Source organism: Cornus florida, unplaced genomic scaffold (assembly GCF_030987335.1).
Source record: "Cornus florida cultivar Cherokee Brave unplaced genomic scaffold, ASM3098733v1 CherokeeBrave_3.0.0_Hap2_Chr04, whole genome shotgun sequence".
NCBI classification, from domain to species: Eukaryota; Viridiplantae; Streptophyta; class Magnoliopsida; order Cornales; family Cornaceae; genus Cornus; species Cornus florida.
This window is the reverse complement of record NW_026775574.1, coordinates 7,979,003-7,996,235: the sequence shown is the minus strand read 5'-3', so window position 1 is coordinate 7,996,235 and position 17,233 is coordinate 7,979,003. Positions and strand designations below refer to the sequence as shown.

Sequence of the window (17,233 nt, the reverse complement as noted above, 5' to 3'; positions counted from 1 at the left end):
ATAATTTACAAAAATAATTTTTCGTTTCCCAATAAGTGGCCTCTAATTAATTAGTAATCAAATCCAATTAATTTTCATAATTTAATTAATATAAATCAAGTCATTTAATTAAATATCATGGATCCAATGCATGAATACAATAAACAATTAATTATTCCATGCATCAGTTAAATAAATAAATAACAGACAGAAGCAATTTAAATGGCCAATGGATTTAGCTTTTAACATTTAATTGCTCTAATAACTGCATGATGGTCTTCCATCAGCATGAAAACACCCGCAGGAGGTTGATACGCGCTAGGAGAAGCAAAACGAGGCTTGCTACGCACCTGGAAGGTCATTCACGAGCTCCCACGCGCCTCTGGAGAGTCCCAGCGCGTGTCACGCGCTCCCACGCGCTTACACGCGCTGGAAAGATGATTCAGTGCATGCCACGCGCTGCCACGCGCCGGCACGCGCGTGGGGAAGGTTCCTTTGTCCGGCGCGTGTTCCTCACGCGCCGGATGGTTGACTTTGTCTAGCGCGTGTATCTCACGCGCCAGAATGCTGACCTTGTCAGCACGTGTACTACACGCGCTTTTCCATTGGCTGTCCTCTTCAGTGCACCATGGGTGCTGCTACACTGGATTATACGTCCATCTTCCGGCGCTGTCCCTCGCCGCCGGCATTGCTCCGGTCGCCGGAAAATCGCCGAAAATTCCAGAAAATATTTTTAAAATTCCAGAAATTAAATTAGGCCTTAAAAAATTCCAGAAAAATTCTGAAAAATTTCTAAAAAATCCTAGAAAATTCCTGAAGCCTAATTTAACCCTCTCAGACCTTCTTGAAGCTTCATAACATCCTTTGATGAAGATTACATGGCTTTAAATAAATTTACAATTTGAAATACAATGGAAAAAATTAAATTACATCATTGAACTTTCAAACGGCTAAATCAAAGCCTTAATTACATTCATCTAAAGATAAAATTACATTCCAATAACCTATAAGCTTCATCCATGGCCCAAACATTCATCATCATTCATTCACAATTATACATACATCATGATCATATAATAATATAAACATATGCATATATAAATTTGGATCCATGATGATGATTTTGATAAAAACATGATCTCTAGTAATGAATCAAACCATGCTCTGATACCACTGTTGGGAAACGTGCAAGTTTTAAAAACTTTTCGAGGGATTTTGATTCATAGATCTTGATTCATCACATAGAGACAAGTTTTATGCAAAAATAAAAATATGATGTATCATTCAATTAATGGATTGAATACTTACATCAAAGGTCTGAGTAAACCTTTAAAACTTTCCTCTAAAGTGAATGTTCTCACTTATTGTAGATCCCTTAGCAAGATGCCTTCTCCTTGGATCTCCATCTTCTTGGTAATTATTTTGCCTTTAGGAATCACTCATAAGCCTCCATGAATTACCTTGGAAAACTAGGCTTGTGGGAGCCTCTATTAGATGAGACCATAAACCCTAATTTTCTAGAGAGAGAAAATTCATTCCTTATTCCTTCTCATAAAAATCACCACCCAAAATATACATAGACCATGTATATTTATAGGCAACATAAAAATAAAGAAAAGGAAACAACAAATCCTTCTCCATCTCTAATTCATATGTCTCAAATCTAATATGATTCCAATATCAAGTTGGGCTATGAGTGAGAATCCATTGGGCCTATTATTTTATTGGCTACAATGAATTAATAATTGGCCCGGTCCATGGACCCAATTCAATTAATTTATAAATTAATTTCTACTCCACTAAAAGAAATTAATTGAACTCCAATTAAATAATAAATAACCTCTAAGTCAATATTGCACTTTGACCCCTCTATGCATAATTAGTTATCGGATAAATATAGCCATCAATCCGACTACTTAATTAATATATTTATTTTGGTACCTTTGATTATTTCTGGCTCGATCACAATAAAACATTTGTTTGACAAAAAATAATAATTTAAATAAATAAATATATAATAAATCATTTTGTCTAAAAACACACGAAGGCCTTCGAATTTACTTTGTGATCAACCATAATCAATACAAAATAAATACAAGTAGCAATGATGCAAATATTGAAAATATAACCCTCTAACTATTAATTACATAACTACCCAAAGTGTCGGTCTAAGGATCCCGAAGAATCCGCCGAACAAATCAAAGTAATTATTAACAGTGACGGACCCAGAAAATTTGGTGAGGGGGGGCGAATTTTTAATTTGTGGGTACAAAATTATATGATGGGTTCATTTTTGTAATTTTAATAGGGTTTTTTTTCATAAATTTTTAAAAAATTTAAGTATAAAATGAAAAAAAAAAAATTCAGTGGGGCAAATTATAATTATAGTGGGGCATCTTCATAAATTATCAAAATTTGAAGTATAAAATGCTAAAAAAAAAAGAATCCAGTGGGGGCAAATTGTAATTTTAGGGGGGCATTTTCATAAATTTTAAAAACATTAAGGTATAAAATGAAAATATTAAAAATTCAGGGGGGGCAGATGCCCCCCCTAGTCACCTGCTGGGTCCGTCCCTGATTATTAATTAATAAAAGAGTCTATACTTTTCTCATGCTTAAGAGTCAAATGCCATGACGGTGATAGGGAGTAATTGCATACGACGGCTCTCGCAATATATCTCAACCTAACGCGGATCCAGTTCAAGTCTTAATTAATTATGAGTCCATCCATAATTACCGACTATGAACAATTTATAATTACTATTTATATATCATGCATTGATTGTCATCACATACATATATATAAATATTTCTTGTAATTACATGGACACTATCAATTTCATAGTGAATCGAAACATAATACATTGAATTCACCAATTATATAAATCATAAATATTTCAGATATGTCAGGAACATATGTCACTACAATCCAGATAGGAATTTGCTATGCCAGGGCATATAAATCCCAACACTAGCAAGGTGGGTGCGAACTTTGGGCCTGATCCTCGAGAGCTAGGCGAATAGTTGAGACTATAAATAAAAGCCTTCATGCATACACGAAGGCATGACTGAACAAATGAAAAACACACATACATAAGGCAAAAGACTCTCCTACTTCATCACAAATCTCACTGGCTAGTCTTCTTCTTCTCCTTCCTGTCAAAGCTCTTATCCAGATTCTGTCATATTTTGTATTTAGATATCACCCTCTACTATTTGTAGTAATCATTATAATAAAGAACCCCCTACATATATAAAATGTTTTGTCGTGACTGGCTTGAATTATTCCCTTTTTTTGGATTCGGAGACGGTGCAACCAAGTGACTCACCTTGTCAACAAATGTGCTCTTAAGGTCAAATTCACTGATCTAGAATGGAGCATCTGGCCATCTTGGTTGACTGTAGCCATTGAGTGTAATTTCTTGTTGTTCTTAGTTTCGTTTCCTTTTTAGTCAGGGCAAAAAAAAAAACACAAAAAATCGAACTCTATAATCATTTTACATTGCCACCTAGTTTAAACCAGAATGGAGACTTTATACCCCGTGGTAAGCTTAGGCTTGTTTTTGTTATAAAAACTGCTACCACTAAAAATGTATTTTCAATTCTTCAAGAAGAAAAAAAAAAAAAAAAAAGGAAAAAAAGAAAAAGGACTCCCAACCATATCTAATACATACTGAATTGACATTATTAACCTTTGACTTGTTAATTGACCTATTTAAATAATAAAATTACTTTCTTAACCATTCTAAGTCATTTTAATAGACCAAAATAACTCTCACAACCCTTTCTTTAAGTCATTTTTATTAAGATTATAATAAAATAATAAAAAAAGTGATACCCACATATTGATCCCTATTAATGGACACTAATTATAACCCCCCCAAAAAAATAATAATAATAAAATAATAAAAACTTGAACAGATTACGTTAGTTGTAACAAAAAAAAAAAAAAACACTTGAACACGATTTTAAAAAAACACAAAAAACAAAAATTGAACGAACATGTAATAATTTTTCGTTAACTAAAGCCACATGGCCCACATGCTAGAAGGAAACTGTAGGGTCTGTCTGAATTTTGGGTTGGGCCAATTTTGGGAGGCCATGTGCCCACAGGCCTATAGGGGTGCCATGCATGTTAGATACAATGTTAGATACAACTGAAGATATTAAATAAATAAATAAATAAATAAAATTGGTAACTGGAGAGTTTTTGTTTTGGGAGCATACTAAACACAACAAATAATACGTAGTATAGGTGAAGAATGAGATCTGGCGCCAACAGTTATTTGTACGGGGCAAATTAGACTTTTTATATCTTTTTAAAGATTGTTTGAATTCAATTTCATAATTTTTTATTAGTAGTGATATTTATAAGGACCACTTTCAGTGAATTCCGATGATAAAAATTTGAAACCCAAATAGCACTTCACATTTTACTACTCTTTTTCTTTTTCTTCTTCTTTTTTTATTTTATTTTTCTTTCTTGTCCTTTCTAACTTTTTTCTTTTTCAAATTTTTTTTTTCTTTGGGTCACAGACCCCTTATAATTTGTCATATCAACAGGCGCCTATTTTTTTTTTCTTTCTTGTCCTTTCTAACTTTTTTTCTTTTTCAAATTTTTTCTTTTCTTTGGGTCACACCCCTTGTAATTTGTCATACCAACAGGCGCCTATTTTTTAAAAATAAGGCTGCATATCAGAAGGAGTAGTTATGCTTATACAGAATATTTATAGTGAATTCATTGAAAATATTCACTGAAAATATTCTGTATAAACATAACACTGAAAATATTCACTGAAAATATTCTGTATAAACATAACTACTCCTTCTGATATGCGGCCTCATTTTTTAAAAATAGGCGCCTCTTGAAATGACAAATTACAAGGGGTCTGTGACCCAAAGAAAAAAAAAAAATTGAAAATGAAAAAAGTAAGAAAGGACAAGAAAGAAAAATAAAATAAAAGAAGAAGAAGGAAAAGAAAAAGAGTAGTAAAAAAGTGAAGTGCTATTTGGGCTTCGAATTTTTATCATCGGGAGCTTCACCTATTTTTTTTTTTTTTTTTAACTTTATTTTCTTAACTTGAAATGGTCAAATTACCTCAAATACCATATATATTTCATAGTTAGATTAATAAGAGGTTCATGGGAAGTGATGCCTTATAATAATAAGTTTCGTGTTGTCAAAGATGCCCACGCTTGCTAAATCTGACATTACATGTGCAATATTTGGATTACATGTAATAAAGGCTCCGTTTGTTCTGACGTAAAAATTTTTTTTAAAAATTATATATTTTTTAATAAAATATATATATATTTTTAATTTTTATTTTGTCGATATTTGATAAAAGTCTACGTCGAAATTGAAGTCCAGTCCATCGAACGAGACATGTAAAATAACTTATCGAAAATTAATGGATAAATTATTTTTAAAATTTTTTTAATATATATATATATATATTTTTTATAAAAATTTTATGATAATTAAATATTAAAAAATAAAAAAATATTTTTTAAAAAATATTTTACGTCTAAACAAACATAACCGAAATTCTATAATTTCCTATAATTGAATCAATGAATTTTTTGTAAAAAGTTAAAAACACACGCATGCATCCTGTAATAAAATAAATCATCGACAATAACAATCCTTCTGCACCTCTGACAAATTTTTTTTATAGAAAAAGTCTTCGGGGCTAGTGATGGAATCTATGTCAAATGAGTGCTGATATTAGAGAAGTAAAGTCGCACAAAATCGTCTCGAATATGTCTAATTGTCAGACCCTGAATCATTTTTCATATCAAATTTGACGTAACAAGATTGGCCTCTTCCAAGCTTGAAGATGACTTTCGTTAGATGGATATTAAATTTATGGTTCGAATAGAGAACAACGAGAAACATTTTATTTTCAATCAAAGATGATAGACTTTACTGCTGAAAAGTTTGAATGGTGACCACTTTAATTCAAAATTTTCAGGATAAAAACAAAAATTCATTATTTCGTTTTGAATATATTATCACTCGATCAATTTTAGAATTCAAAGCAAGTTTATTTGAACAAAGGATTTAAACTAGGGGTGTACAAAAATTCGATCTAATCGAAAATTTAAACCAGATCAAATCGGACCGGATAGTTTTGTTTGGTTTGGTTTGGGTTGCTAATGGTTTAGTTCGGTCACGATTTTAAATTTGTGAAACAGTAAATATACGATTTGAAATCCTTTAAGACCGAACTAGACAGAACCAAACCATTATAATATATATATATATATATATATATGTATATGTTAAATTGTAGAGTATATATAATATAATATAATTGTATAATCCAAATCACTTAAAAATTTGTAGCAATTATCAATCATATGATTCACTCTTAATTATCTTAGGTCTTATCAATTTATTAGATAAATTTTTTTTAGTGGCTGAATTGAATTGTTACTGATTGTTTAGTGTTGAATTAGTAATTCTAAATGTACATATTTGATTATTATCAATTCTGAATTAATTTATTTCACTTCCAGAACTAAGAGAGAAAAATGAATTAAAAGTTTTAAATATATTAATAGTTCTGTGTTGGTAACTTGATTTATTGTTGTGCACGTGGATACTATGAATACTTCTGTAACAATAAAGAAAAAAAAAAAAAATCGTGGAATCGAACTGAACCAAACCGATTTTTCACGATTTGATTTGGTTTGGTTTCTTTGGTCAAATGATTCGATTTGATTCTAAATTTTATGAATATATTAGAATTGATTTGGTTCCAAAAAATTTTTAAATCGATCCAAACCGAATCGTGTGCACCCTTAATTTAGACCATCAACCAATCCACCATCTCAAAATAAAAAACGAAAAACGATGGCAAAAATGTTTCAAGATATCAAAATGAAGTGTGGAGCGCCATAGGTGGTTTTCGGAGCGCCATTAGCAAAGCAGAATAAAAACGACAAATAACGAACAACCAATAACAACGAACGGACTCCAGAAAGAAAGCAAACCTTATTACAATTCGACGCGTGGCACCAACCGGTCTGGTCCACAAATATCTACCTGTTCAGCAACCCCACCTCTGTCTCTCCCCTGCCATTTTTCACCATTCTCAACAATCAGAGAAAGCAACGAATTGATCGATCTAACATTCTAACGCAACTCTCTCTCTATATAGAGCACACTTTCTCTCACTAGATGGTATCTCAGATCCTGCCAATTTCGGACCCCTCCATAACAGAATCGTTGAGGGCGTCATCCTCTTCAACGATGTACCCGATGTCAGCAGCAGCCGCGGGGACAATGTTACTGAGATCGGCGGAGGAAGATTTACCCACCACACGTCTTCTCATTTCTCCGCAGTTCGAAGATGAGAAGAAGACCATTGAAGTCAAACCCCTTCTTTCTAGGGCTTCAAGTTTCAACAGTACCACCACCACCCCCACCACCAATTCCAATTACCAGCAGAAACGGCGGCGTAGGACCAACAGCGAAACCTCTATCTCTATTATGTCCGATGACTGCAGCAAATCATTCCGGCAAGATGGGGACGCGTATCTGATCACTCGCCTTACCTTAAAGCTCTTGCGATATCTTGGGTACAATTTTCACGTCTGTCTCTGTTTCGTTATGTTAATTTTCTATGCTTATTCAGAGTAGTTGAGCTAGTTGAGTTTTATTAGTGTGAACTATGAAAAAAAATGGAATCTTTGTTTCGTTTATGTATTGCATAGTTTATTTTATTTTATTTTTATTTTAAGTGATGGTTCTGCAGCTTCTGCTTATGCTTGGTGAGGCAAATTGACTGTATGGCTTGAATTTGAAAGTTTCTACATTTAGTGCTTTTATAACATTACAAATGGAGTAATCACAATTCACTATTTTAGCATTAAAATAGGGTAAAGGGCATTTGTTGGTGCAATAATTAAAGCTATGCTATGAAGCATGAGAATGCAACTATGAACCTGTGTGCATACGCTTCTTATAAATAATTGGAGGTTAGGTTAATAAATGGTGCACTTACCCCAGCAACCAAGCTTCGAATGGCCTTCTTTTGGTGGGGTGTTAATGTCCTCTGTTTTGCATCTGCTTTGAATTTTTGGGTGTACTCTACTAAAATCAAAATGTTGCAAAAGAACTATAGTTAAAGTGAGCTGCAACCAATGTAATATAATTCTCAAATAATTTGTAATATGGGAGCTGTTAATCTAAGATTTACATCATTGTGTTTTTATACGACAAAGGGGTATCAACATGTGAACAAATATTCATTTATCAAGGACATGATTGATGGTGCAAAATCCTCTCTTGAATATAATTGGAGGAGAGCAATTTACTTTCGTCATGGTTGTCAGTGAATCAATGTCTGTTTTATTGTCGTCAGGAATTCAAAAACTGAATATAATTTGGATTTAGTTTTTGACCTGTTTTGTTGGTTAATGATATGGTTCAAGTTGATGAAATTAGAGAGTGTAAAAATCTAAGTAGAGTTTAGCACTACAGAAAGATGCTTGAAAATCTTTAGATACTAGTATGAACTAATTCATCTTCAAGATTTATTGTTTTTCTAGTAGAGGTCAAGGTTGTAATGATAACTAATGACCAAAACAAACCCGGAATGGGTTGTTCTCATTATCTTCTATTGATCCCTTTATGGTCGTAGGGAGATTAAGGAGGATGTTGCTAATTTGTATAAAGCAGGATGGACGAAAGTGGATGCGTGGATCAGAATGTTATGTGATTGTCAAGTACTTATCGAATTAGAGGAAAGTTATACAAGTAGCAGTTCACTAGGGATGTTTGATTTTTTCTTTTTTCCCACTTTTTATAAGACTAGGGATGTTTGATCCTGGAGGTGATACACTATAACAGGGAATAACTTGGATAATTGGATTTAGGCTAAGGGGTCTCTGTGTGCATGAGATAGAAAGTGAGAGAGAGATATGGTTGGGATGTTGCAAAATGCACAATAATGATTGCTTTTTTGTTTGTTAGTTGAATGCTTTAATATTTGTGAAATCTAAAAATTTTGAACAAAAATAATTAAGAATCTATCAACATGCTTAAAAGAATCCAGTATGCATACTTTCATTTCTTGCATATATATGCATGAAATTGAATGTTATTCATGTATGTAGTAGTAGTTGTATGAGATGCTTCCTAAAACTATGTTAACTTCTATATGCTTTCTGATCATTTATTTTTATTCAGGATAGGCTACAGATGGATTATGAGATTTCTTGCCCTTGGCTGTTATTCTTTCCTAATTTTCCCGGGCTTTCTTCAAGGTTTGCAACATTCAGTGATCTACTTCTCAAAATGTTTCTCATGCATCAAAATCTTATTACTTGTATCTTATTCCATCATCACTTGGATTTTACTTTCGAGTGTTGTAATTTGTAGATATTGTGAGGTCATATTTGTAGATTCATGGAGAGCTGTTGATGACAGAGGGAGTAGGATGTATGTGGTTTTTCTATTTTGTGTTTAATTATATCTTTTAGGTTCATTAATTTTCTTTACTCGTATGTAATGTTCTTTTATTTATATCCTATGATTTAGGGGTTATCCCCGTAGATTTAAGTCTTAACTTTCAAGTCAAGTTATCACTTCACATTCATGACACTTGACACTGTTACTTCGAATTACTTGTCACATAAGATTGTTTGATGTGATAAGTCACATAAGTGTGAGGCCAATGGCTTGGACAGTGAGGTTTTAAGTTCTAGCCTCTCTCTCTCTCTCTCTCTCCATCCTTTTTCCTCTCTAGCTTTCCAATTCTCCTCTTTCTCTTTCTTCTTCCTCTCTATTCTTCTGGTAGCTCAAAGGTCTTCTCCGAACATATTGGTGCACTTGCCTTGGCTTGTGAAAGTCTACAATTCGATTTCATGTGATCTTTCCTTTTTTTTTTTTTTTTAACTGTTTGATTGTTGTTCCCCTCTTTATAACCATTTCCTGGCCTTCAATCGCATCTACCCTTGGTAGCTTATATATTTTTGGCATGCTTACCCAAGCTTTATTGCATGTAAAGAACTATTTAATATCTTATTAAAGTTTGTGTTCTGGTTGATTTCTAGTTGTGCAATTTGCTTCATAATAATATTCTTATGAATATGCCTGAGATGTTCGCATAAAATTTTCTAGAAGTCATGTAGTAAACCTGGGGCTGCCAGCTGTTCAGTTGGAGAATAACAAAGTTTGCTTGCTTATGCAGTTGCGTATTACTATTTCTTCTCAAGTCAGGTCCGTAGAGGCATAGTTTACGGTGATCATCCGAGAAATAGGTATCTTCTATTGACTTGGTTGATTTCACTGCATTTGGATTCAATAAGTTTGTGTGCCTGTTTAAAATTCATGGATATTATGGATGAATAAATGATGAAAATGTTTCAGGCTCGATCTGTATTTACCTAAAAATAGTGATGGCCCAAAGCCAGTTGTTGCATTTGTTACCGGTGGAGCTTGGATTATTGGGTGAGTAATTTAGCTGTTTTTATTTTATTTTATTTGTTTATTTTTTGGGGTAAGAATCTAGCTGCTTTCTTATATTATGCTGTGTCTGAACCAGCTGTTTGAAGACTTAAGCTCCAAAATTAGACTAGTTTGTTGTTGTAGGTTTGTAACTTATTAAGTGAAAAAATGTACCTTTTATTGTAATTATAAGCTGTGTATTGGTAATTGAATATTGAAATGCACTTTACCTGCTGAAAGACACCCAGAGAAGGGGAAAAAAAAGAAAAGAGAGAGAAAAAGAACAAGAAAAAAGAAAGGAATATGGAAAAGTACTCTAAATGAAACAGTACTTCACATGAAAAATTGAAGCTTTTCCATAAGAAACACATACATATTATTTGTTCTAGAAGAAAGAATTTTTTTTCTCCTTATGCATGGATCAAGGGTTGTCTTGCAAGATCTTATCAGTATTTTACCTTCACTTGTTAACTTTATTTTGCCCCATGTTTAAATGCTTATTTGTCCCTAACATGTTCTGAGGAGCCTTTTGTTGATGCAGTTATAAAGCGTGGGGTTCTCTTTTAGGACAACAGTTATCAGAAAGAGATATCATAGTGGCATGCATAGATTACAGGTGATACGACTTTACTTCAAACTTAACATGCTACAGACATAATAGACACTAATATGTAAGGTAACCTGTTGTAGGTGAAGTATTCTGATGGATTTAGTAGAGTTCTTATACGAATCCGTCTCCAAATGATATCCATAATAAAAATTAACTATTTGATTTTAAATTCAACCACACATGGATGCGGGTGAAATTATCTTCTCTGTATCCTGTGAAATTCTGATAACAATATCCACTGAAGGCTGAATCTTGAGATGCTAAAATTTGGGGGTTCTTCAGGAAAAGCAGGGGCAAAACTTAGCTAAATTATGAATAAAACCTGTTCTTTTTTGTTTTATATGTGCTTTCACCCTCATCACATCTAGAAATGTGATGTCAATCAAGAGTACCAAATGCTAGAATTATGAAGAAAATTTCTTATCCATATTTAGATAAAATCAACAATCTTGATTCTACTCCAAAAAAGGAAAAATTGCTAGTTAACAATAGAAGTTTGAGAAATATGATCTGGATGGATACCCAAGTCGCACTAACACATTTGGAAGGAAAAAGTTTTTTGTGGAAATTTTCTTTTGTTCTGAATTTTACAGTACCAACTTGGGTGTCAAAATTGCTATAAGTTCAATTTTGATGGGATGTCAAAGCCCTCAAGTTAAAGCGGGTGAATCATCTCTTGTTTCTTCTCTTAATTCTTGGCATAGGAAAGCTATGTAGTTGAATATATGGCTCTGGAAGAGAAGTGTTTGGTTGGTTTATGTTCTAGAAGTTAGGAAATGAAAAAAATATTAAACATTCCTTAGAGAATGACATGTAGAATTTTCTGGTTTACTCATTCAAACATAATTCCATGAGTGTCTTCTCAAAATTTCCATCATCATACCTCTAGTTGAGCAATATCTGAGTGAATGTGCATGCTTAATGTGTAACTTCATCACCTCTAACCTGCTCTCATGGTTAATTTTGGCATGCAGAAATTATCCTCAGGCTACGATTAGTGATATGGTAAAGGATTCGTCTCAAGGCATCTCATTTGTGTGCAATAATATTGCTGAATATGGAGGTGATCCTAGCAGGTACTGATTTGTAAAATTCTTTATTGTTTTTCTTAAAATGTATTGGTTGGGAATTCATTCTTGCTCAGAATGCTGTCTTAAATGTTAATACTTTTGATAGGATTTATTTAATGGGACAGTCAGCTGGTGCTCATATTGCCGCTTGTACACTCTTGGAGCAGGCAATCAAGGAGTTGGGTGAAGGAGAGAGCACTTCTTGGAGTGTTTCCCAGATAAAGACTTATTTTGGTTTATCTGGAGGGTAAGTACAACTTAGACTTAATTCAAAAAGTTACAAATCTTTTTACCTAATTTCTTTTATGTCTAAAATCAACTTAATTAGATCGTTCTAATGATGAGATAAATGCTTATATTTATATGTTCGTTTAAGTCATGTGAGCTGGTGGATGTGGCCAACCAGATGAGAACATGAGAAAGATATTCGATGATCAATGGCTTAAAAGATCTCCCAATTTTAATTTATTGAATAGTGGGTCTAGCATGGTATAGTTGGAATGAAGGTTATATGATATAAGCACTTCTAGAACTTGCAACCTACTTATTCTTCTTGGGTTGAAATCATTTGACAATGTAACTGCAGCACTTTAACTCTGACATTGGGATGCTAAACTGTGTCAACTAGACTAACATTGTCTTTGCTTGAGCCTAGATTTGGGGCTTTCTGCATCAACTACAGTTCAATGAATGAGAATTCTAAAGCTGTCATGCTTAGAAAATAAGTTTTTGTTTGTACTTTTTTCTTGTTTTAATGAACAAGATAGTGTAACTTCTACAATTTCCTCTTCATCATTTTGAACAGGTACAATTTGTTGAACCTAGTTGATCACTTCCATAGTCGAGGTTTGTACCGATCAGTCTTCTTAAGGTATAATTCTTCTTCATTTCTCTAGTGTTATACTGGATACATGCATTACCTTGTCTAACGCTGCATATGCCTTATATCCTAGATAGTGATGATTCTTAATTCCTTTGCAGCATAATGGAAGGTGAACAATCTTTGCAACGATTTTCTCCTGAAGTAATGGTACAGGACCCAAACATTAGAAATGCAGTTTCTCTTTTACCTCCTATTGTTCTTTTCCATGGGACTGGAGATTATTCCATTCCATCAGATTCCAGGTCCGAATCTCCTCTCAGATGAACTCTAGTGATTACATATGACTATTTTCAAATTTGAACAATCTTTGCAATGGTTTTCTCCTGAAGTAATGGTAAAGTCATCAATTTTACACCCGTTTACCAAACAAGACATCAAGAGCGGCGTATAACCATTTATCTCCTGCAGCTAAAATGATTTGTAACTTTCTTATAAATTAAACATGTTTACTTTGTTTAAAATAATAGCACTAAAGTGGATTTCAGACTATCAAAGAAGCTAAATGGCTTAAGTGGTTTCTCCTGTCACTAAGGCTCCGTTTGTTTAACCGTAAAATATTTTTCGAAGTTCATTTTCCTCATTTTCCTGTGTTTGGAAGACTCCCAGGTTAGGAAATTATTTTTCATGTAAATCATTTTACCCCCAAATGAATTAAAATGATTTACCAAAAAAATTTCCGCAAGTCATTTTCCACATGCTACCTTAGGTCATCTAATCATCCGTATTCTTATTGAATCCCTATGTCCCTTTAACAACTAATCTTTTTCAGTCCTCTCAATCTAAAAATCTAATCTTCAGTCTTCTCTCTCTATATGTATACATACATTGAGAGGAGAGAGAAAGATGGACACAAATTTGGGTTGGTCAAGTAACAGATTTGGGTCAAGAGCATGTTCTAGAGAGAGTGGAGAGAGAAAGTAACGAGAAGGAGAGGGAGGGATAGTTTAGCATAGAGCGAGAGAGAAAGTAACGAGGAGAGAGGGGGATGGTTTAGGGGGTACTATTCTCTATTGGTGAGGAACACTGAAGAAAGAGAGAGTTAATTGTGGGTACTATTCCCTGTTGGTGAGGAACACTGAAGAAGTAAGTTAATTATGCACAAGAGCTGATCTAGAAAATATTTTATGGACCATTACCGAACACCGGAAACTAAAAAATAAAAGAAAACATTTTCATGTAAAATGTTTTGTTTAGAAAATATTTTACAATGAAAACATTTTACGGCCAAACAAACGAGGCCTAAGGTGCAGGGCAGAAGTTCTCCTATAGACTACCCCAAGGGGTTGGCTCAAGTGAGAATGGTTGGGCGCTTGTCTATTTACCCAAAAGCTCAAGCTGTTGGGTAGTAATGCATACCCACCTATTTATATCCAATCACTTTCCCATCTAGATTCGATGTGAGACAAATGACTCTTGTTAGTTGTTACATTCTCCCCCACCCAAACTCCCAACGCCCTCATTGCGGCTCGGGCCACCCAGCCTACCTGGGGTGTTCACCCAGACGCCTTCCGGGCTGGGTGCTTGGCGTTATATTGGATCAAGGATTGGGTCTGGTTCTGATACCAACTGTAACGGATGGGTGCTTGCCCATTTATCCAAAAACTCAAGTTGTTAGGTAGTGCTATATACCCACCCATTTATACCCAATCAATTTCCCATCCGGATCCGATGTGGGACAAATGACTCTTGTTACAGTACGTCATTTGGCCCTAGTGCCTCAGGAAGCATTAGGTCTAACGTTCGACTCCTCTTGGGTGCAAACAATTCCTCAGAGAGGGTGTGTGTGAGTACCAACTAGGAAAAGAAAAAAATAGAAAGAAAAAAGTTCTCCTATAGACATGGGTGGGTGTGTCATATTAAAAATAGAAAAAGAAAAAGAACAGAAAAGAAAAAGATGATGTATATTTACGGAGTCTGATCACATAAATAAGAATGAAAAAATAAAATAAAATATTGAGTTTTATGAGTCTGACCGCATAAATAAATTTTAAAAGATTTGAATCGACACCTACATTGGACTCGGTATGAAGTTAGATGATCCAATATCTAAAGTCTACTAATGTTGTGATGTTCTGATTTTTCAGATTGGACCCACTAATCATTGGTTTTATCTACATTAGATGTTCGGTGTCCTTGTCCTATCCACATCCTACTTTTTAAGAATTTGTCGTATTGCCGTATCCGTACAACATCTTCTTGTCCATGCTTCAATAGCAGGTGGTTCCAAAACAGTGTCTCTTAATATTGCAACCCTATTGAAGGCAAATGGCATGGGATAGAAACGGGGATGGATCTGCTGACAGCAATTGGATCAGATCCCTCTATCCTCCCAGTTAATGTGGGATGGTCCATTTTTGGCTTTCTTAAGTTGTAGATTAGTGCTAGAGAATGTAAACATATGATAACGCCATCATCCTGATTCAATAAAAGGACAATTGACGATGTTCTTACAATTATTTCTTCTCTAATTATTTAGTAAGTAGCAGAACGTATGTTGCATAGATTGATATATATATATATATATATGGTAGTCACTGCATTTTTATTGGCAATTATCAGATACTTAGGTAAAATGTTATTGTATGCAGTAAGAATTTTGCAGACACTCTTCAAAGAGTTGGAGTCAAAGCTGAATCTATTTTGTATGAAGGGAAGAGTCACACCGATGTGTTTCTTCAGGTAACTGACTGACTCAAATGCTTTCTTTCCATTCCTTTTGGCTGCAAATGGTAGTTGTGGCTTGGATACATGTTACAGGGGCTGTTTGGGATGGTTCTTTCCAATCTCTTCCGAGGCTCCTTCAATTTAATTAACTTCTTCACCAGATAGTTTCCTTGCCGATATTACATATATTTGTGAATCTATCTCATGTCCTGTTCTATATTAAATAAACATTTTTTTGAAATTAATGCAAAAATTTGGGAATTGTTTGAAATGCTTTAGTTTTCTGGTTCTGCATCTGGGCGCTGTCCTCTCAGTAGTCTTGCCTTCTCCTGATTATTTTTCTCTCTCTTGCATGTTTGAACTTGCCATGTTAATTTTTTAAATCGGTTGAACACTTTTCTTTTGATTTTTAACTTTTCACGTGGGCATTAGCATCTTGAGTTGTCAGATGAAACAAATTAGATACACTTCTTTCAACTGATCTGTCTTTTCCGTTTTATGGAAGAAATGATTTATTGTGCTTCCTATATGTATTTTTTATCTTTAATTATTCATTTTTGTTTTAATTGTTATGTTTGCCAATATGCTCTATTTAGGACCCAATGAGAGGTGGTAAAGATGAATTATTTGAAGATTTAGTTGCTATCATCCATGAGGGGGACTCGGAAGCCCTCGCTAAAGATGCCGTGGCAGCTCCAAGAAAACGCCTTGTACCTGAATTCATGTTGAAGTTGGCTAGTAGAGTCAGCCCATTCTAAACATTCACATCAGTTGACTCAATAGCTCAAGAGCCATATTTTTGTTATTTCAATCAATTTACCGTTGTACATATCACGAAAATATATTATTATTTACGAGAACAATGTGCGTTTCTCTTGCTTCTTGTCGCCGTCTTCTTTTCCTTTTCTGAAAAAATTGTTTACTAGTCTGGTCACATTACTCCATTGTACTAAAGATAGTGGGAAAATTGTACATTATACGTTAAATGATTGTAGTTAATAATATGAATATTGCATTTTGCGATGATGTTTGATTCCTTGAATTGCATGTCATTTAGCTTAAAGATTGCTCAAGGACACATTTGGATTCTCCATGGAATCCAATTGTCCTTGCGTGTAGTTTTTTTTTTTTTTTGTTGTCCTTCGAAAGTTCATTGCATGGTTGTTTAGTAGAGCTAGAGTTGATGGTGCCGGGAAAGGAGAACAAAGAACAGATTTATGAGGTATGATCGAGAATGTCATCCATCAATTATTGTATTATACATATGGTCACATTCATGATCATCGATCTTCATATATATATATATATATATATATATATAGCTTCTTCTGCAGCACTATCATGTCGGAACGTTACCAGTCCGTGCTTCGCTGCTAATTTTCCACTTATCGCCTATGTAAGGATAAAAAAATATTAATATTTTGATCAAACATAAAAGCATTGAAAATGAGTTTTGACAAGTATGACTCACAACGGCATTTCTTGTGATTGAATTCAGTACCTTTCACCTCGGATGGATCCTCCTCGGATGACCCTGCCTGGAGGCCAACTTTGCATTGGCATTCCCC

The 17,233-nt window shown here is 34.0% G+C and overlaps 1 protein-coding gene across 1 annotated transcript; it reads left to right on the top strand.

The window, feature by feature from the left end:
* Nucleotides 1-7,049: 7,049 nt before the first annotated feature.
* Nucleotides 7,050-16,688, top strand: LOC132302680 (probable isoprenylcysteine alpha-carbonyl methylesterase ICMEL1). The gene is made up of 11 exons (XM_059799594.1): nt 7,050-7,566; nt 9,179-9,255; nt 10,182-10,251; nt 10,361-10,441; nt 10,980-11,054; nt 12,023-12,124; nt 12,225-12,365; nt 12,924-12,989; nt 13,100-13,243; nt 15,590-15,680; nt 16,262-16,688. Exons 1-11 carry the CDS (start codon nt 7,166-7,168, stop codon nt 16,421-16,423), a joined length of 1,410 nt encoding a protein of 469 aa, XP_059655577.1. The 5' UTR covers nt 7,050-7,165; the 3' UTR covers nt 16,424-16,688.
* The last annotated feature ends 545 nt before the right edge of the window (nt 16,689-17,233 follow it).

Coding starts and splice junctions, on each gene's coding strand:
- LOC132302680 (XM_059799594.1), top strand. CDS start 7,166: ATGGTATCTCAGATCCTGCCAATTTCGGACCCCTCCATAACAGAATCG. Junction 9,256..10,181: donor TTTCCCGGGCTTTCTTCAAG/GTTTGCAACATT, acceptor TTGCTTATGCAG/TTGCGTATTACTATTTCTTC. Junction 11,055..12,022: donor GTGGCATGCATAGATTACAG/GTGATACGACTT, acceptor TTTGGCATGCAG/AAATTATCCTCAGGCTACGA.